The following is a 24,449-nucleotide window of genomic DNA, read 5'->3' as shown; positions in this document are numbered from 1 at the left end:
GCCTGATGGCATAATTAAGTGGAGGGGTATCTTGAATTCTGATGACTAATGACGACGGAGGAGAGGGGATCAAAAAAAAAAAAAAAAAAAAAACATTTTTGGTGATGTAATACTTGAACAGCTCTATAATCCTGTAACATTTTGCATACCTTTAAATTATCCGTATAAATATAATAAATAAACATAAATGACTACATTTTATATATTATTCAGTCGAATTTAGCGTTTTTCAACCTTGACCCAAATACAGTAGCAACTCATTTCCTGTTATGTACAGTACAGTACAGTATAAAGGCGGTTTTTTTTATTTATTTTATTCTTGATTTTAAATTATAAATCATTGTACGAATGTTTTACTAGAAAACTGCATTTTTTCTTAATAAAAAACCATTAAGAAGATGATTTTTTTAATTATATTTATTTACAACACGTAATCATCTATGTATTATTGGCGTTTTTGTTTAAAGAAATCGCCCCCTGATGGTAAACTTGAGAAGTAGTGATGGAAATTGTTACGGACTTAAAATGGTTCTAGTGTAATTGTTTTTAAATTGTTATTTAAAAAGGAAGATTTTTAAAATATTAAATTATGAAAGCAAAAGATCTCAGTATTAGTATAGGGAGTTAATCATCCGTGCCCTGATCCACTCCGTCTAGGGTGCCTAATCCCGAGTTACGTGACACTCCCAACATGTCGGTGTTGTCATAATTCGAGACTAAGCACCCAGGATGATTTATGAAGAAATCGAATTCGAATCCGTTATCTTATAACATCGAAACTCCTTATCAAATGGCCTTCTCTATTTTGATTAAATAAATTATGTCAGAAATACAATTGAAGCCCCGGGCTGCGTGCAAGAATATAATTATAAAAATTTATATTCCTGCATACGAATTAAGTAAATAAAACTTTACTTGAAACAGTTTTGAACATGAAATTTATTTATCGTCGTAAAACATTACATAGTTTTATAAAATAAACTAAATATTCGAATATGGATATTTATTCTCATATAAAAATTATTCTCTGTTTCTCTGTTAGGGTTATTATTCAATAACACTGCTATTAGAGGACACGGAAAAATCAGGATTGCAGCTCTGAAAAACAAAGCAATAAATCATTTAATATTCTGTATTTATATCTTAAATAAACATACAATAAAACAATCTTACCCTCACAAGTCCCACCAAAATACAACTAATAAACTGCTTCACCTAGGTGAGAAAATCAAATCTGTTTTAATATAATAAATATTTAATGATGAGTTACGTAGATTGCCTCCGTTTTGTGCAAAGTGAATCCATTTGCTGAGGATGGCCGAAAAGGTTAAGGAGTCAATCTACCGCTCAGAAAACCCAGAATCTGGACAACGAAGTCCAGAAACTTTTCATGGGCATTCTCTAGCGGATATGTTGAAACCATCTCTTACCATACAGTTTTCTTTATTGTGGACTATTGAATCCATAAATCCATAATGGATTTACAATTCTCAATCGCCGAATCCATAATAGGTATGATTGAAAGAGCCCTTTTGGTCTCCAAAGAGAAAGGCCCAAAAATGAAAATATTAATTTTGAAGAAATGTAGACGATGATTTAAAATTATACTATTCGAATTTTTCAAAATTATTTATTTAATTTCGCTTAAATTTATAATTTTTTTAAACAATTCTTTTCATCCCTGACAATCATTAAGACGGAATCTTTGTATACCAATGTGGATTCGGCCAGGCCCGAATATGTCGGGTCCATTATTCATCATCCGCCCTTTTCATTGTGGGCCTATCATTTACCATCTGCTCCACCGAAACATTCCCGAAATCTTCCGGCAGCCCGGATTCGATCTCGGGTCCCTCAGAGCAGAAGGATGCCATCTTGACCGCTCGACCATCCGGCCGCCATTTACCGGAGGGTGGAGGTATTTAGGGGAGAACTTTATCAAGGTTTGACTGTAGTTATATCTGTAATAAAATATTGGATTGATTGAATTAGACAATTAAACACTTAAACGAACTGCCAAAGGAAAATGCCTCCCGGGAGGATTTTATACGGGGAAACTGGCCATTATTTAGGCGTTTCATAGGCCTATGTGAAGAAATTCTATGAAATTCCACGAGGCCAACCAATTGGTAAAATAATAATAATAAAATTGAATTACCTTAACGATCGATTCGCATTCTGATGATACTTTCCCATATTTAGTATCTTCTATATCACCAATTGTTAATTTGTAACTTTCCATGTCGACGTCGCCATTTTCTGTTAACTATTGAATAATTAAGTTTTTTTAAAATGCATTTGATTCAATAGATATACAGTCGAACCTCTGAACAGCGACCACCGGCGGGAACATAAAAAACGACCGTTCTTTGGAGGTTATTTATTCTGTACGCATTTTTGTCCATTGCTGTTTAGAGGTGGCCATTATTGGAGGTTCGATTGCATTGATAAAACGATAATAAATAAATAAATAAATTCGGTTTAAAATTACCAGTTTTTTTGTCTTCATGACACACATGAGTGCCTGAAAACAAGAAAAAAAAACAGTCACATTGTTAAGATTAGATAATGCTTGATTGACGTCTGCTACCATCTGGTGAATGAATACTCGTAAGTTTATAAATACTGTTTTGTTAAATTGCCAACTATGACGTCAAAAATAAACAATTAAATTAACCTCTCTTATTTTCAGTCCGTATCGACCTCTGGCTTTTTCGTAGCATTGTTCGTAGTCGGTCTTGATCTAAAATTAACAGTACATTAAAAAGAAAATTAGTTAACTGGATGCGTAACTGAATCGTTAGAACAGTTATATATCGATTTAAAATTAATTATATTTTGTAAATAAACGAATGATATTAAGTATGAAATTAATATGTATTGTTTTAAAATAAATTCTTTAGTTTCTGTGAGAACATTTCTACTTTTTCAAGTTTCTTTTCGATGATTTTTTCACCTTTCTTATCCTAGGACACTAAGAGGGCCTTTTTAATTCTTTACTCTTCTTGCCCCGAGGGCACTAAGAGGGCCTGTTTTAATGATACTCATCGTCGGTTAAGCCAGGCCCACAATGTAACGACCGGGTGGTGTGGAAGGGCCCGATATATCCGGAACGGACCTGAAAAATTCCCGAAGAGTTTCTGATCACGATTCAATCCCAGATTCCCAGAGCGGTAGGGCCTTTTACGCGATAAATTTTAATTAATTTTCATACTTAATAAGTATAAAATATTTTTAAAACTTTTAATTTTCATTAAATAATCTTTAAAATTGATAACTTGCCTTTTTGGGTATATTATCAAAGAAGCATTGCGCGATATCCACACGACTGCTTTCCACTGAAACAAAATATAGTATTTCTATTTTAATCATAATTTAATAACATTATAAATTTATAAAAGCGTAAATTATAATCTAACATTTTAAATAATATAAAATAAGATATTTTTAATTTTAAAATTTAGAATAAAAAGTGTAGCGTTTCAATGCCACTGCAGAAATTAGCGATTTTAATGGCTAGTTGCCAAGGTTATGTTCTTCTACTCGTGGATTATTCTAATAATACCGGGAAATTTTTGTATTGATATGTTACTAAATTTAATGAAATAGCGCGTTTACATACATTTTTCAAATATCACGAATTAAAATATTGAACAAAGTTATTATAAATAACTTTTATTTTTTACTCTCCTTCTCTGGGCAATAAGAGGGCCTTTTTCGGGTCAATTATGGGTTCTGCAAGTACATAATAATGAAGCGGCAGGAGTGAGAGACGGGACAGACCATCCCGAAAAAATTCCTAAAGATATTTGTCTCTGGGATGCGATTCCGGATCCCCCAAAGAGGTAGATTAATGCCTTAACCTCGTTATAATATATATATATATATATATATATTTCCTTGGAAATTACGCAATTAACTTCTTATTAAAAAAAATTTCCATGTAATTGAATTTAGAACCAGTTTAGAGTAAGTTTAGTGTCTTTTTCCTGAAGCATGTTGGTCTCTGTCCTGTATGGGCTCGGCTGAATCCACGATGAAACTGGATAAAAGGTCTTAGTGTCGCAGGCCTTTCAGGAAGACTTAAGAGTAAAAACGCCAGGCCCATTTAAGAAAGCTTAAATTAACTGGTGCCTAAATGGGTGCCAGTTTTCCATAGAAAGTCTTTCCGGGAGTCGTCGCCCCTTGGCGAATCGTTTGTGTGATGAATTTCCGGCCTTGACCAGGATAGGGCATATGAAAAATTCTTCGAATTGCTTGCCCGGATCTGTTCTCCCCTCAGAGCAGTAGGTCATAGCTTGAACCCATTCATGTGCAGAACTAAATTACTTATAAACACAAAGAAATGTAATTTTATACTTTCTAAGAATTGTATCAGTAGGAAAGAATCAAACAAAAACATCTACTGTAAAATTCTTCATTTAATTACACATTGTTTAAAAATCGTTAAATCCGTGGAAATAATATAAATTTTAATCATTTGTTCCTCTGTTTTTTTAAGTAAATATAAGAAAACAAAAGACTAATTCACACATAGAACCTTATTTGTTGAAGGATGTCAGAAGGAGATAACATTTAAGTTTTTTAAAGAAATTACTTAGAAACTATTAGACCTACTTTATTATTATTATAATAAAATAATTAATTTATACAGTAATTAAAATGTTTTATATTTTACAATAGATTCGCTTATTATAATCTTATTTTAAGATAGTTAATTAAAAATTCGATTGGACAGGTGGAATACAGCAATGCAACGCATGGACTGTGTGCCAAGCGAATGTTTCCCAGGATGGCTTTCTATGGGGAAATGGACCGTATTTAGGTGTTTGACACGTTGGTCAGACGTGAATTCTCGGTGATTTTATCCACCGTTGTGGGTTTTTTTGCATGGTCGAGGGTGTAAAGTGACATATTTCAATTACTTTTACTGTTACAATTTATGGAGATTTTTGCCTCCAGTTCCCAGGATCTCAGTGCTCCCGTTTGCCCCTCTCTGAGGAAAAATACTCGAAATATGACGTCGTTCGATGAAAACATAAAAGTTTTAAAATAAAATAAGTACAACGATCCTTTCTAAGATTGGCACAATTGGCAACTTTACCACTGTTTTGTAATTTCATTCACTGCTTCATTATCTTTTTATTTATTACTACTTTTTCGGTTTATTTTCGTCATCGTTCTACTTTACTTCTTGTGTTTTATTTTCTGATCTGTTTCTCGTATTTAGTCATTGTAGTAGAACTGTAATTCCATTAAGATTAGCATTATTGCCAAACTGCACTCTATCTCGTGTTTCGCTTTTCGTATTGCCATTCCGCGAGCATCCTCCCTCCATTACATAGCTGTTTATCGGTCATAAACGTTTAAAACACCTTCGCATCTTTCGTATAAGTAATGGCTGTATACAATGAAAAAAAGTTTATTTTTAAACCTAAGTTCCGGAAATCTATTTAAAACAATTATGTAACACATTGTTTTTATGTGTGGGCTATCGCGTGTAAATGTCTAGCAGTAGACACTTCGCTCGGATACAATAATTTTTCTGGGTCTATTTTATCCGTCAAGATTTCTCTTTAACAATTTAATTACCGATAAAATTATTATATAATCGAACGTAGACCATTTTATCAGGAACGTTTTAAAACAAAAATGCATAGATTATAACCTCCGAACAACGGACATTGTTTCTTCCCTTCCGCCAGTGTCCTTTGTTTAGAGGTTGGACCGTATATGAAACAAACTAATTTAATTGATAGCCAATTCGAAGAAACGTTTCAAAGCCATAAGTTTGAATATTTTTGACGTAACTTTTCCATATTATTTAGCCTATAAATATAATAAATATTTAGGTAATGAGTTCTCTAGAGAATCCAGGAATTTTTCGGGGAGCGATCCGACTCAGATAGGTCCTGTCCATCACCACTCGGTCTTCCCATTGTTGAAGACATTAAAGTAGAATTGGATGGATGGGATACAACAAAGCAACGCATGGACCATCTACCAAGAGAGGTCTTTTTATGGCAAATTGGCTCCTGTTTAGGTGTTAGACACGTGGAGAATTAAGACCGGATGGCCGAGCGGTCAAAAAGGTCGTCCCTCACCCCATTGTGGCCCGAGCCGAACCCATAATGGGCTTGCTAAAAGAGGACCTCTTAGTGCTCACAGGGCGGAAAGAGTTTAAAAAAAAGTGGAGAAAATCCGGAAAACTCCATCTACCAACTACCAGTATTCGGTGGTTTCATCCATTCTACCATCTTTAAAGTATCAAATGCTTAAAAACTAATTTATGTTAGAAGTTATATTAAGGGAAAATACCTGTTATTGAATAACTTAGCATAACAGCAGCCAGAGAAAATAATATGAAGCTTGATTTAACCATGATGCGACTTTTTACAAGAACTGACAAACGAGTGTGTGTCCGTTTGATATTTATAGAATTTATTCACAAAAACTGAATTGTTTCCAAGCGCTTCAAACGTTTATAAAGCGTTATTTATCAGTCGTTTATTCTCTTTTGTTCTCCTTTTCGTTTTACGAATGAATTGATATCCTGATTTTAACGAATGGAGGTAAAAGAGTGGCAATGACAAATTGTTTCCATGCTTTCAACTCTCGAACAATGAAAACCGTATGCGAATCTTTTTCTTTAATACTTGCTACGTGTATTTAAAAACGTTGATTTATATCTGATATACAATATCAGTCAATAACTGTAAACATTAAAGTATAAAAAAATTGGTATTTTCCATATTTAATTTCACTCAAAAATATATTTTTCAATGATAAAAATAAAATAAATTATTGTAAAAAGTTTTAAAAATGTAAAAATTATTTATATTTTATTAAAAATAAATAGTTTTTAAGCGATGCTATTGCTTTATCGCTCATTGAAATTGAATATTACTTAGGAAAACCACACACTTGTAGTTATGTATTTTCTCGTATAATTTTAGTCGTATGAAAATAATTGGAAATGTAATTTATCGTATAACAACCTTTATAAAACTAAATATATGTATTTTGGGATTTGATGCAGTAGAATTAAAATGGACTCCCGTCTCTCTCTCTCCCTAAGGATTTCAATGGCAAAATAGTCATTGTTTAATTTATATATAATATTTATTAATATAGACATTTATACGTAATAAGACACTAATTCTTAAAAAATATACTGTTATGTAATTTAGTTTTGGTGGGATACACGAGGAAAATCCACCAAGAGGGGTGCCTTTGGGGAGGATTTTCTATGGGAAAATGGCCCTATTTAGCTGTTACAAACGTGAAGAAAACTTGAAAAATTCCACGTTGCTCCCAAGATTTTTACATTTTTGGACTTGGGACACCTCTAAAAACCTCGAGACATGCAAAAAAATTCGGGGGTAATTTCTGTATGTATGGTAGTGTAGTGTGTGTGTGGGGGGGGCACGATTCTGTCCACTCTGTTTGAAGCTTAATAACTCCTGTGCTTTTTGTGGAAAATTTCTGAAATTTTGCAGAAAGGTTTGTGTATTAGAGGGATCGATGCTATTAAATTTTGGTGATTAAAAATTGAAGGGATGGGGAGATAATGGAGGACATGTGTATCTGGTTCCAAACTGTCTTGCTTTTAATAAATAAAAGACCTAAAATTGTCTTATTTATCGAAGATTAAAGATACGATTCACCTAATAATAATAATAATAATAGCAGAATGCCATGTGTATCACTACAATTTGACATGTGATTAATACAAAAACTTGAATATAATATAATACTTATATAGTACCTTGAAAATAAATAAACTATTCTATTTACTTAATATATTAAGTAAATAGAAGGTACTATATATATAATTTAAAAAATATTTCAACATCTAAAAATACATGAAACAAGTATTAGCTTGATGTTGGCATTGACAGTCATAAGAAAAAATTAAGAATTTGGGCAAGATCCAATGTTTTATAGCTTTCCTTTAATGAATTACACGAAATGTAAATTGTATGTGGTTTTACTGCTTTAGAAATTATGAATGATGTTTATTTGCAGTAGCGTATCTAGAACCGATATTAGAAGGGTCCGAATTAAAACCTGCACCTTACATCATCCCTGTGCCATTGTCGATACACCTGTTGTGGGTAAGGCCACCGAGAGAATCGGTGCAAAGATTATTTTGGACCCCCTTTTTGAAAGTTCTGCTTATACAAATAACAAATAGCATAATGAAAGATTTTTTCATCTGATGGGCCTCTAAAGCTCATACACTGGTTGTTCCTCTGCTGCACCCCCTCTCGTAGGGCCTGGTTGTGGGTAAAGAGTAAACTCTTACATTAGACATTGTAAATACTTGTGTAAGTGTTTTTTTTTTCCACATTGAAACCTTCCTGTACTTCATTTGATTTCTTCTTTATTTATTTATTTACAAAGATAAAGGGCCTGCGCCCCTCCCTGGTTACGCTACTGTTTATTTGTGCTGAATAATTATACTAATAATATAATTCACTTATTTGCTATTCATATCAGGTGTTCAGGTGTAATAAAGTTTTAACGATGGTAGAATGCCACGTAGCCTATACCAATGCAGTTAATTTGATGCGTAATTAATACAGATGTTCAAAAAACTGTTTAATTTAACAATTGTAAAGTTGTTCTAATTCTAATCGTAAAATAAATTAAATTCGTGTGTATACATATTAAACAGAAGGATGCAAAAGTAGGTATGCAGTCTTTATTATGAAAAAAAGCATGCAGGGAATGCAGCACCCCATTATGGGCCTGGTTAAACCCACTATGAGCCTAAAAAAAGATCCTCCTAATGCCCGTAGAGCGTACAAAGTTTAAAAATATATATAATTAAGAGTAAATTCACCGATAAAGAATAGTTTCACTGTATAAAAAAACTACAATTCTACCTGAATCAGATGACAGTGAAACCTATACTCCGGATATAATTAGATGCGGGTTTTCCGTGAGAAAAGTACATAAGGTCCAACAAGTAATTTTCCCTTTTCCTGTTTGATAAATAGCAAGTACTGTAATTATAAGAAATCTTTCGTACCTGTACTACACATCTGATATACGGTACTTTTTTCATTTAATAAATTGAAATTGGATCGAGTATCCTATAGAAAGTCCTCCTGACAGGTACTCCCCCCTTGACAGATCGTTCATGCGTTGTGTTGCTTTACATCAATCTATTTTTTACAGTACAGATGTAAGGTTACACTCTCGCAATTGTATACAGTAGAAAGAATTGAAAACGTGTGTGAGAAAATGAAAACTAATAGAATAGGTAAAATAACAGAAAAACAGAAATGTCATGGCCGGGCCGGATGGCCGGGGCGATTAAAGGAGTTCAGGGCCGTATTTACACATTTGTTATTGGGTGGGAGTGTGGAACCTAATTTTTCCATCTGATAGTACCGATAGTTTGCCAATTAAGTTTGACAAAGTGACAATCAAGAAAGCTGGCACTTTTTCCTCTATTCTCTCCGTGCTCTGAAAAGTCATGCCATAAAAGAGACCTCTTAAAGACATGTCAAAATGACCTCTTTACTACCAGTTGCTTTGTCCCTGAAGGCGTCAGCCTATCGCTCTGAGGATCCGGAATAGAATCCAAGGAGTAGAAAAAAACCAGGAACTTTTTATGAATGATCTGCTCCGAATACATCGATTGGGCCTAATCCCTCGCCACCCGGCAGTCCCATCGTGGACGGTTTGATTTGATTCAGAGCGATAATTTGATGTCTTAATCTGAATTGAGATGCCAACCTGCCGCTCTGGAAAATCCCGAAAGAGCAACTCCCTAAGAATTTTTAGGGAAAAGTCTGTTTGTAATATGTCGGGTTCCACTCCACATCACCCGAATGTCCTCATTGTAGGTCTGGCCGAACCCACGATAGATATTAAAAAAAGACGCTCTTAGTATCGACAGAGAAGAGAGTTCAAAATGAATAAAAAATTATTATCTCGATTTAAAAAAATTTTCTTATTTTTAATAATTATACAGATTTTAAAAAAATAAAATAATTTATTATTATAATTACAAAATTCAATGAAAAATGTTTATGAAATTTTTTTAAATTCATTCATTTTCTTACGTTTATTGGTGGAAATTTATTAATAAATGACTTCAAAGACATTTCCGAAACGAACGACAGGAAACGATATCCAAAATTAGATTACTTCTTTATTTATTTATTTATTTATTCCTGTCGTTTAAGTGACTTGGCGTTATATTTAAAACGACCGGAGGGTCACGTGTTCGCAAGCATCGACAGTAGGCAGTAAAGCTCGTGGAGGAAGAACATGGACAAGTCGGCGCGTGATACTTCCGATTTTGGCGACGATTTTGTAAATAAATTTGAGGGAGAAACGAATGAAAACGATACCGAACGATTAACTGACGACCGTAAAAAGGAAGAAACTCAAATTAATCCTGACGACGTGAGTATGTTTATGTTTAATAGCCATAATTTAACCGTTATGTTCTATGTTTACGTCCAATATGTACAGTACGTGACGTCGACGTGTTTCTCTGAAGTATACAATATGGCAACTATCGAAATCTTCTGGCTAATGGTTACCAGGTGTGCATGTGCGTTGTGGCACGTGTTACCCTTTCCTAATCCCCAAGAGGGCCCCAAACAACAGAAAATTCGTAACTGATAACCTATTCTGCAAATATAAAAGAAACTAATGAACAATGTGTGTCCGTCGTCCCATATGACTTCGTCATATGTTGTTTGGGACGCCGAGATCCCGTTTGTTGTTTTCGGGGCCGACGTTAGCATCGAGTGCAACCGGTGTCGCCCCGTGGGAGTTGCAGAGTTCCTCGCGTAATGCACAGTGCATCCCTTTTTCTAGAGTGCGGGCACTGCTAGTGGCATCCCTAAATTTTTGCACCCCGGAGGAGTTTCTGACGGTAACTTTGAAAATAGAGGTTTGATGCAAGTTTTCCGTACTCTTCGTCTTCGATGCATTTACAAAAAATTATATAATTTGAAATCTTTGGGAAATGGATCTTTTGATATTTAGTTGGTTTGGCGAGATAGAGCGGTGCGATGGGGCCGTCGAGAGGGAGGAGCGGGGAGTCAAGGTACCCGAAGCGTGTCCAACTGCCATGAAATTAATGTTATTTTTACTAACAAAATAAAATATAAATTTAAAGCAGAATTTTTTATTAATGAAAAGCAATGCATTTCATTTGTAAAAAAAATTGCTAAAGGGCTCTGTATAAGCTCTCGACGGCCCTGAATGCAACGTGTAGGTAATCTGTTGAGAAAGGGTTTTCTACAGAAAACTTGCTTCTATTTAGGCATTAGACGTGCGAGTAAAACCCGGACGACTCCACGTGGCAAGCCCCGTCGGCGAGGCGAGAGTCCGCAACCGACTATCGGCGTTTGGTGGTTTCGTCTCCTCGTCGCCGGTGGGTTCCTCTTTGACGTTTACATGCTTTGATATTTCTGAACCATATTTTTTTGGTAGAAGTTACTTTTAGATAACTTCCGGTTTTCTTACCATATTTATCGATTTAACTCTGGAGTTACTTTTATAAACAATTATTTAGAGTCAGATAGAATTTTAATAAGCAAAATTTTGATAAAAGTTATACAAATATTTATTTATTATATTACCTTTTATTTTAATTCAATAATTGCATTTAAAGATTGTTTAATATTTTCACAATTTCTAAGTGCTTTGTTCTTTTATTTGTACATGCATCCGTGCAAAAATTTTTCTCCTGTTTATTGAAAGAAAATCTAAATATGTCATCTTTTTCATAACATATATTTTATTTATAAAAGGAAAGGTGTAATATTTCTAGCCGTCTGTTGTCGTGAATGTTAAAATTCTGATTTAAATTCAAGTAAATTTTTAATATAATTTTTATAATGTATGATAAACGTGCTTAAATTTTTGATTTTATGCAAATTTGAGTAGATTTTAATATACTAACATAAGTAACAGTGTTTACATACATTTCAATATTATAAATATTTATTACTTAAAACAAGAAAGAAATACTTAGCAAAAATTCAAACTTTGAGCATTTTGTTTTATGTACAAATTCTTTTTGTAATGAATTAATAACTAGAATAGAAAGAAACAAACAACTCCGCTAAATCCCGATACATTATAATACTAGAACTTGCGGCATTTGTTGGCTTTTAGTAGAATACAAAGTACGCAATTAATAGATTTGCAGCTGGAAAATCTTTTGAATGATGATCTTTTTATCATTTGAAAAACTCTTGTAAAAGATTATTTATAATTCTTAAGCCTTTTCTTTATTGTACTTTTTACCTTTTTATGTAAATTTTAAGTTATTTTTACCTTTTTGTCTTTTGTATTTTAATATTTGTTTGGTGTTTTTATTGTTTAATGCGGGGAGGAAATCCATTGTCAAAGATTTTGTACCGTAAAATTTCGAATAAAATAATCTTGCTTAAATCACTGTTTTCCTATTATATTATCGAAATTTTGAGGAAAGAAATTCTAAGTCACGTAGTATAATAATCCCTTGAGACCACTATGCAAAATGAAAATGAAGTGGCTCTTATGAAAATTTCATTACATCAATCGTTTATCAGCTAGCGAAAAGAAATGTTGTTAGTTCTTTTTAATATAAATAAACTTTTATTGCACAAATTGTATATTTGATAATATTAATCAAACAACTTTCCTTGTTTCTTCCATAAGAATGTAGGTCAGGAAAATTTTCTTTTCCAACTTTCCTAATTCTATTAAAATGTGCTACACTTACATATATATATATAAAACCAATTACTTTTGACATATATCATGCATTTCAAACGATAATATATGATGCAAACCACGTAATAGAATTGAATAATGTTTCTAATTTCAGTTTTAAAAGGCATTATATAAAAATTGTTTATGTATATAATTTACTTTAAAATGTTTGATTTAATTACAAATATAAATAAATTACCAAAATGACAGTTAATTATCACACATATAGAAGAAACATTGGGTACTCGTTGGTTAAAGTTTACTTGTCGCGTCACTTGGTTCTTTACGAGCAAGGTCATGCCACATTACACTCTGCCCTATCACGTAGAGAAGCAATGCAGGTGAGTTTGAACAGGTGACCAAATGAATTACGTTTTATACAAATCAAAGATTGAATTAAGAAATAAGATTATTTTTAATAAATAAAAATATAAATACGACTTTTTCACACAGGTAAACACCTTGCTTTAGTCTTTCTTTTTTGCCGTTACGCCATCGGCGATCCTTAAAATTCACAAAGTTACGGAGACGACCTTCCTTTTTAGGCTACTGCCTCTGCAAAAAAACGTAAAAATATAAAAGCAGGTAAATCATCCTCTGGTGTTCTTTGCCACTATCATAATATTACATTTAAGTAAAAAATATAATAAAAGGAATACGGCTGGCATTTTTTTTTTTTTTTTTGCGGAGGCAGTAGCCTAAAATGGAAGGTCGTCTCCGTAATTTTGTGAATTTTAAGGATTGCGATGGTGTAACGGCAAAAAAGAAGGACTAAAGCAAGGTGTTTACCTGTGTGAAAAAGTCGTATTTATATTTTTATTTATTAAATGTAAATAACACCGGCCACGTTCCTTTTTATTTTTTTACTTAAATAAGATTATTATTCTTAGTTATTTTCTATACGTTACAACAATCCTAATTTTTAAAAATTTGGAAATAATTAATGATTTTTTTTTTAATATAATTACCTTTACATTAAATTCCATAAAAGCTGTAGTAGTTTTTGTTGGGTATATGAAATTACAACATTAGTACGTAGTATCGTGCTCATGCATTAATGAGAACGATATCATTTTAAGTGCAAAATATTCATGCCTAAGCAGAATATTTAAAGTGTAACCTGGTTTAGTATTTTCTTTTTAATATTGCTTCTTTTATAAAACAATTTTGCATACAATGTAAAAAATAAAATCAATAAAATTTTTATTATTGATCCAAATGCTGTTATAATGAAGGCTAGTATTGTAAAAAAAATTATTTTTGTATATATTCTGACTTTCACTATGGTTTTATTTCAAATCAAAGTTGATGAAAAACTTTTTGTTATGCAAATATATGTGTTATATATTTTTATTCAAGCAGTTTAATTTTTTGATTGCAAATACATAAACTAACATCCACAAACCCAATGAATGTACAAACATAATACGCCAACAACTACCAGATTATATCTGGCTATTATATTGCGATTATTTAAAATTAATTACTAAATAATTTGTCACTAGAGGGAGGCGTTATGAGCCGTCACTTATTAGATTTAATAATTATAATTAAATTAAACAATTTAGAAAATTCCGGAAGAGAAGAATTGGCCGAAGCAGGACTCGAACTCGCAACTGCCGCTTACTTTGTGGATGCATTGCCAGTTACACTACCCGAGCCTCCGGTCCAATCTTCCCTTCTAGATACATTTAACGTGGGATAACTATTGTCGGGTTTGTGGATGTTGTCCATAAGTAAATGTTTACGGGATGCAGACGCTGAATGCATCTCCGGCCAGCAGCGTAGATAACTGATGATGGTTATCTCGTGTTTAAATATATCTGGAAGAGGAGATCTGACTTGCCAGTTATGCTACCCGAACCTCAACACATCTGCACAGTAAGTGGCAGTTGCAGGTTCGAGTCCCACTCTGGGCTGATTCTTTCCTTCCAGAATTTTCTAAATTAATTAATTTAATTATAATTATTAAATCTAATAAGAGGTGATGCCTAATGTCTCCTCCTCTAGTGACAAATTATTTAGTGATTAATTTAAAATAATTGCAATATAATAGCCCGATATAATTCGTCATTGGCGTATTACATTTTCGGTTGCAGTTATAAATTTTAATAAAGATACACGTGGACACAGTTCTCTCTTTCAAAACCAACAGTCAACTAACTTTATTGTCCTTTGTCCCTATCTGAGCATGGACTTATAGGTGTAATTAACAACAATATGCAAGTACAGAACAAAATTATTATATTAACACAACAAGTATACTATAATACGTGTTATATATCTTGAGAAATGATTTAAAGAACTCACACAATCTTATTGACATTAGTGACAAAGGCCTGGTATAATTGGGCTGCAATTTTCAAATTACGAACCTATGCGTTTTCGCTATCATTCGTCTAGTCATCTGTCCTTTGTTAGTTTCAAGAACGAAGTTAGATGGATGAAAATTGAGACCGGATGTGGAAAGCTTGGGGACTGTAGGCCCTGGTTCGTAAAAACTTCTGGTCTGGATTCGAAGTAATGTGATTTCAATTCAGAATTTTTACCTCACTATATAGATTTATTAATTATGTATAGTTAAATATATGACTCATATATTTAAATGTATTACAGAGATAATCAGTTTAAAATTATATTTATATTTTTTAGAAAAATAATGACATGAAAGCTGTTTCCTCACATAAAGTAAATAATCATAGAAGAGTTACAGATACTTCTCTTCTCCATGAATTGAGATTATCGGTTATTCAAGGAAATTTTGAAGCTGTAAAATCACTTATTGAAAACAAAGGTTATTTAAGTTATATATTTACTTTTTTAAAGTAAGATTTTTATTTTAAGTTTGTTCTTATATAATAGTGTTTATTGAATGGATTGAAGTAAAATTTTATAAAAGTCTAAAATGAATTATTTCGTAAATAAAGAAATCAAATTACTGCTTATTTCACGATGACGACAATTTCTTTCTTTATTAAACAAAGAAAATGTTTTTGGTCAAATATCTGATCTTGCCTTAGCTTAGAACCACATGTTTAGCAATTCCAAATCATGTAGAACAGAATTCAAGTTAAATATTCAGAATAGTTTCAATTTAAAGACTTTCTAACTGTTTAGAATTAGATAGAACGAAGGATGGTCAGATATTTGGCTGAAAATCTTTGTGTAATAGTGTTGTTTTCCTGAAATAAGCAGTAGTTTGTTTATTAATAAAGATGATTCCAAGTTTTGTGAACTTTGAATCATCTTGTGCCTTATTTTATGTGTAGTGTGTGTGTGTGTACACGTGTTTGCATGCACGTGCTGATTCAAACGTGTACATAAAGTAGCCAAAAATTTACCGATTTAAATGTCTTCAGTTGTGAATTATACAATTGAATGACAAGGTATATGAATCCTACTCAAATACTTTTCCAAATCAGCATTTGCAGCATTTAGCTCGAACAATTTAATTTATTTAAATAAACGTTTTCGACCTCATTTACATAGGTTTACATCAGGTTTAACAAGAAGATTCAAACTGTAAATTCTAATTGACATTCTAACGGTTTTAAAAACAAATTGAAATAACGTTCATTTAAATAAATTAAAGAACGCATAAAGCTTTACCAAAGCCGTTATGTATTTGGGTCACGTTATTCAAGCGTTTAAACGCGCTTTAGCGTTATCTAATATACGATTAGCGTAAGCGCGGGTCTGCGCATGCGCGGCCTCGCTAGTCGTGGAGCTAGATGCTCGATTGGCTTTCGAATGTTTTTTGAAATAAATTAAAGTATTGCCGAAAAGAATATTTAAAGTGTTATTCAAGTTAAAATTAGTTTCAGCTTACATAGAGGCGTTTTTATTTGGAGCATTTAATTAAAACACACTCAATATATTTGCTTTTAATTCTAATTGCATTCTTTTTCAGTCTTACCCCAAAATTTGTTACCATAATTTGAAGATGTCTTGGGTTTCTTCCAAAATCATCAAGTTACTTAAAACATTCTAGCATTTGAGAATCTTTTTCTAGAGATGTCTTAAGATTCAGATCTGAAAAATTTGCAATTGTTTTTCTGTAATGGTCTCCACGACGCAAAGATTACTGAAGTTGAAAGCAATCATATATTGAACAAATTGTAATATAAATGGTTTGAACTGATGATTTGAATGATATTTAGTGTGTTTTATTAATATTAGTCGATTTATGATTATAATCTATTAATAGGACTTATTACACTGATTTAACTTGTGGATTGAATCAGTCTCTTTGTTCAAAAGAATAAACTTTAATTTGCACCTGTATACAAAATTTTCTTGTGTTTTGTACCTTTTCATCCTTCATCAGCAGGTGTTTTACCAGTTATACTTCTAAAATACAATACGTTTTTAATTATACAATAAAAATTATTTTAAAAAATCGATATTTAAACTGTAATTACATAAAATAAAATATTTTAGATGACTTATTCCTAACTTCCAAGTTTTTTCCCCATTCCTGAAGGATAAAACTCCAAATAGACATTGCTTGTTTCCTTTTGTTGGAAGTTTTTTGCACTTAAGTTAAAAGTAAGTTGTTTAAAGTATTTTAAGTATGTAATTACAATTTAAATAAATAAAAATTAACTGATAAAACACTTGCCGATAAGAGACGAATAGGTCCAAAATACAAGAAAAGTCTGTATGCAGATGCAAATTAAAAATCTTTGAATCATGAGACTGATTCAATCTCTCTAATTTCATCTGCAAGTTAAATCAGTGTGATAAGTTCTATTAATAGATTATAGTCAAAAAAGACTGATATTAATAAAATAAGTCTAGAAGCATTAATTAGTTTATATTTAGTATGATTTTGTATACCTTGCCATTCACTCATAATTACATCTAGGACATCTAGGCACTAAAAAATCATATAAATTGTTATAAAAATCCAAACAAGTTATAATTTTTATAACCATTTATGACCTTTTAATGCTTAGATGTCCTAGCTCTACTGTACTTGTAATAAAGCATTAAACTTTGTAAGTAGATTTTGTATACATGCAATATACAAATAGATATATTATTTTATACAGTATTAGTATATGTAAGTTATTTTTAATTACCAAATTTGTTTTATAGGTGTATTTGTTGATAGCATTCTTCACGCAGGCTGGAATGCATTAATGTATGCTTGTAGTTTTGCTCATCATGAAATTGTAGATTATCTTCTCAAGCAAAATGCCGATCCTAATTTTCATAAGGGTAAATAATAAATTGATGACAGTATTCTAAAACATTTAATTTCAATAATAATAAAATATATTCTGTTTATTGCGTTTATTTTTAATAATGGCATTCAACTTTTTCTCCTCGTGAATGTGTATTTTTAATACGTTCAAATTATTTTAATCGAGTGTATAATTATGCGCTGCTTAACGACGGGAATATTTCCCGAGAAATATCTTATTAAGTGTTGCGAAGCGAACATAATAGCATAAATCTATATGGTATAGTCTACTACTTATATTGTACAGTTATATACTACCTACATAACACAGTTGTGACACAATGTATTTGTACCTTTTCTATGTTTAGATACAGGAAAGTAGCTAAAGCTTTTAGCTCCATTATAATCTTATAGGACTTCCGTCATTAAGCGGCACATACCTATACATTTTAATCTTTTATCTGTGTTTGTTCCTACATTTCATTTTATTTTTACAAATGAAATTAATAAATATAAAATTTTGCATATTTAATAATTCAATAAATATCATAAATTTATTCTAATTTGTTGTTTTATATAATCAAAAAATATATATATTTTATTTTAAGAATTTTTTAATATTGCTTTTATTAACGATTACAAAACAATTCCGTTCAGTACTTGTCAGAACTTGCAGTTAAGCAGATTTGAGTGCTATTTTTAATGTTGTTATATTTTTATTTTTTAAAACTGGAATGTGGCCATCTATAGATTAAATAATTTAAACATATTTTAATCAAATTTATTTCAAAAATAAAACAACTGTTGATGTACAGATATGTTTACACCATTAATGGCTTGTTGTGCATCTAGAAGGGATGACGAAAATAATCTTCTAAAATGCGTCGTACACTTATTGGAAAAAGGAGCTAAAGTAAACGTTAAGGAAAGGTATCGAATAATGTTTACTATTTAATTTAGTAGAAAAATACTTTAAAATTTATTGCATTTAATTAATTAAATTATTTTATTAAATAAAGTAGTTTGTGTATAATAAACGATACTTAGTTCATTTTTATATATTTAATAATAACTTTATTTAAAAAAGGAAAATACATAAATTATTGTATACGCAGGCATACTTATTATATATAAACAGTAATATTTACTATTTATTTTTAACACGTATGTACGTATAAACTCTAATAAGTTTATATAAAATTTTTCAAATTTCAGGCATCATATGACTCCTTTATTATTTGCTACTCGTCAAGGCTATTATTTAATTGTTCAGAAGTTAATTGAGAGTGGAGCCGAAATTAATCGAAGAGATACCAGTGGTTATAGTGTAAGTTTATATAAGTGTATTTTTTTTTTATCATTGAAGTGTGAAATTGAAATGATTTTTTTTGTGTGTATAGATTTGTAATAGTATTAAAAATGATTCAAATTGTAGTAATGTGTTAAAAAAAATGGATATGACTATTTAAACACTCAGTAAGTGTAACAATTAGCTATTTATTCATATGTTTTTGATCTATAATGATACACGAACATAATTTTACTTGTAGTGATTCACATCAAAAGAAATTATTGTCTGAGAATAAAACTTTATAATTGATTAAATTTTATAAAATGCTTTTAAAAGCATTTATGAGACATTTAAGAAAATTTGATAAAGCAACAGTAAGAAAATAATAATTATTTTTTGTGGTTTTTTTTTAATATGCATTTTTTAAATAAACAATGACTACTCATTAATTAATTCACTGTTTATGGATATTAGGAATCCAACAATTTTTTGATACTAAATTTGAAACAAGCTTTCTTCTACGAAGGGCATTTTTTAAATAAGGTCTGTTTTTTGATAAGAAGAAAAATACTGTAAATATCGTTAAAATATATTTTTTTCCATATTCTACATACTTTTATCTACTTTTCTACATAATTTCCATTTTTGTTTAAGCATTTGTCATACCACTCAAAAATTTTTTAAATACCTACTTCAAAGAAATCTGCTGCCTGCCGCCAGAAGACATTAGGCCACACCACTTGTCTTGTATGGCACGGTGGAGTTTTCTCAAGGTCACACAACAAGCTCCAGAATTGATTGTTGTGCCTCTTGGCATAAAATTCACTAACAAAGTTCCTTTCCTGTCCCAAAAGACAGTTATCGTGATCTTTCGTGCTGAAATGAATAACAGATTGTACCTTACAGTCAGCAGACGACTCAATTTTCTTAAACATTATAAACTTCTACAGCTCGGCACATAGACAGAGGATTTGACTGCAAATGGCATCTAAACACGTGCAAAGCATGCTGAAAGCACATACTCGTGCACACTGCTGCAATTGTGCGTCATTCTCACTCTCATTCACAAACGGACCTTATTTAAAAAATAGCCCTTGTACTTTCATCCATTTAATTTTAAAAAATGCAAATTTTTGAATATGAACATTTCCATTGAATATAAATTACATACTAACTATAAGGAAATATTTATAATCTTTTTTAAATATATATAATCTTTATAATGTGTGTGTGTGTGTATACACAGCTCTTCATAAAAATTGCAATATCAAGAATTCCATGTTAGCTTAAGTGGAAATTTGTATGATATTCACCATACAAATTTCCAGGGTCATGTTAGGGAATGAAAATGATTATAACAACAATCCATATGCAAAATTCCCGAGAGCCTTATCCACTCCACTATTTTAGCGTAATTATAAATAAGACTTGCACAAAATGTGTATTGAATTGCATTGCTAGTAATTAACAATGCTGACATATTGTAGCAGAAGAAATACTTACATACAACTTTTGAATGATTCAGAATTGTGGGACTTCAGGAAGATAGCTTATCCTTTTGTGATATTGCTACTTATGTCTGTATTTTTTCCAAGAAATCAGTAGAAAGTAGGAGGAATATATAGATATTGATTTACATTGGGTTAGGTTTTGTCAGAAGAGGTCAAATTGAAACTATATAAATTGAGGTAAAGTTATAATGCAAAGTAATGAGATATTCCAAGACCAAAAAAATTTTTATAACTATACAAACTCAATTACTAAATCGTTTTGCCGTTTTTGTTACCAGCTTAGAGGTATGAAGGAGTACATGTCAAGAGTTGATATTTGGCACAGAGTATTAGGTGCCAAATCATTTGCGCATAAAATATCCAGACTTGTAGGTAGTCATGGGACCAAGAACTGAGTCAAAATAAAATACAAAATGGTGATCCTCTTCTACAAACAGGCAAAACAGGCATCTCACCCCACCAAAGTCAGGTGGGGAGAGTACCAGCCACAGTCATTCTAAGAAGTGAACTCTGACCTTAGGACTGAACACATAGTATCTTCTATGTTAAAATTTGTAATCTAATTTTGTAAATTTGGGAGTGCTCCAAATATGACATTAAAACAGTTTTATGTCGTTACAAGTGGGTTTTTTTTAACATTATCTAGTATAGTAAAATCGTGGGACCAATAAAAATTTGATGTGTAGGGCAGAGGGAGCCACTGCGTGACCTTTGCCTTTTGACCTCACTTTGCTCCTAAATTCTAACGAGGAGAGACATCTTTTTACTTCGTTTAGTTAACCTTTTGATTTGACAGCCGTGCCAATCTTGGATTTATATTATATCTCGACACTTGTAAATATCGCATAGCCGATACAAATTAAGTAAATTATCAGTTTCTCAGTTAATTTTTACTGGCAGAACAAAAGATGCAGAACACGTGGTCGAGGTCAATGTGGACATCGCGGACAAGGTAGGATGTGCCACATACAGATTTTAGCCATGCCACTAAAGACGTTTATTAGGGTTGTCGTTACATCTAATGACGTTATAATCGGGTTAAACTGTATATTGTTTGTGCAAAATAAAAAAATAATTTCAGACGATACAATAGCCACGATTATTTTTTTCTAAAATGGGAAATTTTCGTTACGCATCGACAAAAATGCAACCCTGGTCGTCACGCAACAAAAGAAATTTTGACATTGGATAGGGTATACCCGAATAGGTTAATTTCACCGAAAATGCATCGTGGCCGGCGAAGTTTGAACGATTGTGCTCAAAACCAGCGATACCAAAGAAGATTGGAGAGGCTGCATTTCTTTATGCAGTGCTCGAGAAGTGCTTTACACCGAACACACGGAAACTGGTTTCTAATTGGTCAACACTGCTCATGACGTCATTTCGCTACACTCTCGCTGCATAAAGAAATGTGGCCAAAATGAGAACGAGACCCGCTTGAGAGTCAAAGTGATTCTGCTTAGTAGTGAGTCTCCGAGACAGTCTTGTCCCAAATAAGGCTTTGCCATTTTACTTGTTATGCATAAAACTTAATTTATTTTATGACTATATATTCTAACATTCTTTAAAAGCATGTAAAGATAAATATCAGTAATTATTAAAAAATTTCACATTTACTCTTCGGGATCACTAAAGTCTGCTACTACTGCAAACTCTCTTCACAATGGCTCTGTGTTTTCTGCTTTCATAAGAAATTTGTCAGTGTTCACTGTCACATCAATCACAACATTTTGCAGTTCTTCCAACAAAATATGGTAGGGCTGGAAAAGGGTATTGACTCCTCTGAAGATTGTAAAGCTGCACACCCAGTCAAGGTTGTTGGTGAAGAAGTTATCTAGATTTTGGTAAGATTGTCTTGCATTAACTTTATAGAAAAGTTCTTCATTTCTGATTCTTGCACTTCTTCTGGTACTGTACCTATTCTAGCTGTAACACTAGCTTTTCAAGGTTTTTTATATCTTGAAAGTGAAAGTTTACAAGTTACTTGAGTCATGCTGATCACCGACAGTCAATCCTGAGCATCATTGTTTTGAAAACCAAGTTTGTTTACCATGTTTGTGAGTTTTTTCTACCACTTCTTCCACTAGTTCTGTGCTATCACACTCCAGAACAGCATCTGGCCACAATTTTTTCCAAATAACATTCATACAGGATTGCCTCACTTCTTTATAGGAAAATGGAATGTTGATGATGCCCATCAAAATGTGATAGGACTTCCAGTGCTTCTGCACCATAATTGCTGTATCAATTAGATTTTAGCGATGTGACTAAAATCCGTCTGCGCATTTCGGTAGAATTGGTTCGAGTTTGGTCCTACCTTGGATGATGATCGCTTCGATCTCGACAGCATGTCCTTTGCTCATCTGTGAGGATTAATGGAGACACTGATCCTCGCGAAGTATCTTACTTTATTCATCACATTTGCTAGATATATACATTAGTATCATTCACTATTAATGGGTATTTACAGTAGGTTAGGTCGGCACGGAACAAAAAGAAAACGTCTCTCCTTGACAGCGTCCGAGAGCCAAGTTCGGTCAGCGTGCCAAAATCGCGGTGGCGCCCTCTGCCCTACAAGATCTATTGTACTGTTAAAGGTTGTCTCCAGATAATATGTGTGGAATGTTGCAATCATGCTCTGATGGTCCATTGGTTGAATAATTGATGTTGTTTTGTAGTAAATAAATAACCTTGACATCTAAATGGTCGTTAGGAATGTCTTGAAGATTAGGTGGGTGGCTGGGAACATCGTCCTTAACCAATAAAACTCTCTTAGGAAAATTATTAATTTTGCAAAACTTGGAAAGTTCAGGATAAGAGTCGGGTGTACTGTTTAGTAAAAATAATTTTCATAACCCATGACTTTTTTATTGTATTGCCAAAAAACTGGAAGAAGTGCTTTCACAATCCTTTTCATTGCTCTTGGTGTCTCTGAATGGTACACCAACGATGGCTTTAGTGTCAATGGCCCTGATGAAAAGTTAAGAAATCTTTTGAGGCTTTAAAACCAGGGAGACTTCTTTTTTTAGAGACAATAAAGGACCTAGATGGCATCTTTTTCCAATACAATCCTGTTTCATCCACATCTAAGACCTGAAGACTACATCAGAAGAATATTCATCTTCATTTATAATTCTTTGGAATTTAGCCAGATGTTTGTTAGCTGCCACAATACATGACACTTGCAGCTTCCTTATACACTTTAACTTGAGAGGGATTTAAAACTAAAAATCATCTCCTACTAGCAACAAATTGTTTATTACTATCCATTTCTTTCTTAACTTTATCAAAGCCTTGGCTTTATCCATAATTATTTGAGTAACAGGAACTTGTTTTCTTTTTTTGGTCAAATCATGAATTCATAAAGTCAAAAGTTTGTCTTTTCCTTGCATATATAGTATTACATGCCAAAACAGAAGGTACAGCTTGATAAGAACACTAATTTTTTTTTTGCATTGCTTATGATTGTTGTATTTGTTGAAGCCGCAAGGCCTAAAGCTTTACAAACATATACATACTACTCTCCAGTTTCATTGTGATGCATCACCGTCGTGTTATAATCATTTTATGTGAGATACTATCAGCTTCAGATTCAAATTCAAACTTTTGTTTCATAATAATTAATTAAATGAAACAATGCGAAAACAATTTTTGTTTACCAGCGTTAGATATTTTGTTGTATTAAACAATATCTTTAAAACTTGATGATATGATCTGCTAACAT

General features: G+C 32.1%; 2 protein-coding genes across 2 annotated transcripts in view; one reads left to right on the top strand and one right to left on the bottom strand.

Annotated features, from left to right (window-relative positions):
• Positions 1-920: 920 nt before the first annotated feature.
• On the bottom strand, positions 921-6,494 carry LOC136988662 (uncharacterized). Its single transcript, XM_067286583.1, has 7 exons — positions 6,319-6,494; positions 3,283-3,338; positions 2,678-2,743; positions 2,492-2,524; positions 2,159-2,266; positions 1,174-1,215; positions 921-1,098 (listed from the first exon to the last, which is right to left on the bottom strand). The coding sequence occupies exons 1-7, from the start codon at positions 6,380-6,382 to the stop codon at positions 1,048-1,050; spliced, it is 420 nt and encodes a 139-aa protein (XP_067142684.1). The 5' UTR covers positions 6,383-6,494; the 3' UTR covers positions 921-1,047.
• Positions 6,495-10,250: 3,756 nt separating this feature from the next.
• The window catches only part of LOC136988617 (ankyrin repeat, SAM and basic leucine zipper domain-containing protein 1-like), a 29,631-nt gene continuing 15,432 nt past the window's right edge, over positions 10,251-24,449 (top strand). Inside the window, exons 1-5 of the mRNA XM_067286525.1 lie at positions 10,251-10,425; positions 15,388-15,529; positions 17,836-17,958; positions 18,739-18,853; positions 19,139-19,250. Of these exons, the coding sequence (XP_067142626.1) occupies positions 10,288-10,425; positions 15,388-15,529; positions 17,836-17,958; positions 18,739-18,853; positions 19,139-19,250 (630 nt within the window). The 5' untranslated portion in view covers positions 10,251-10,287. The remainder of the gene's footprint in view (positions 10,426-15,387; positions 15,530-17,835; positions 17,959-18,738; positions 18,854-19,138; positions 19,251-24,449) is intronic.

Source organism: Centruroides vittatus, unplaced genomic scaffold, assembly GCF_030686945.1.
Source record: "Centruroides vittatus isolate TY-2023 unplaced genomic scaffold, ASM3068694v2 contig_1259, whole genome shotgun sequence".
In the NCBI taxonomy this organism is placed as follows: domain Eukaryota; kingdom Metazoa; phylum Arthropoda; class Arachnida; order Scorpiones; family Buthidae; genus Centruroides; species Centruroides vittatus.
The sequence above is the reverse complement of the archived record's forward strand: the minus strand, read 5'-3'. Positions and strand labels throughout refer to the sequence as shown.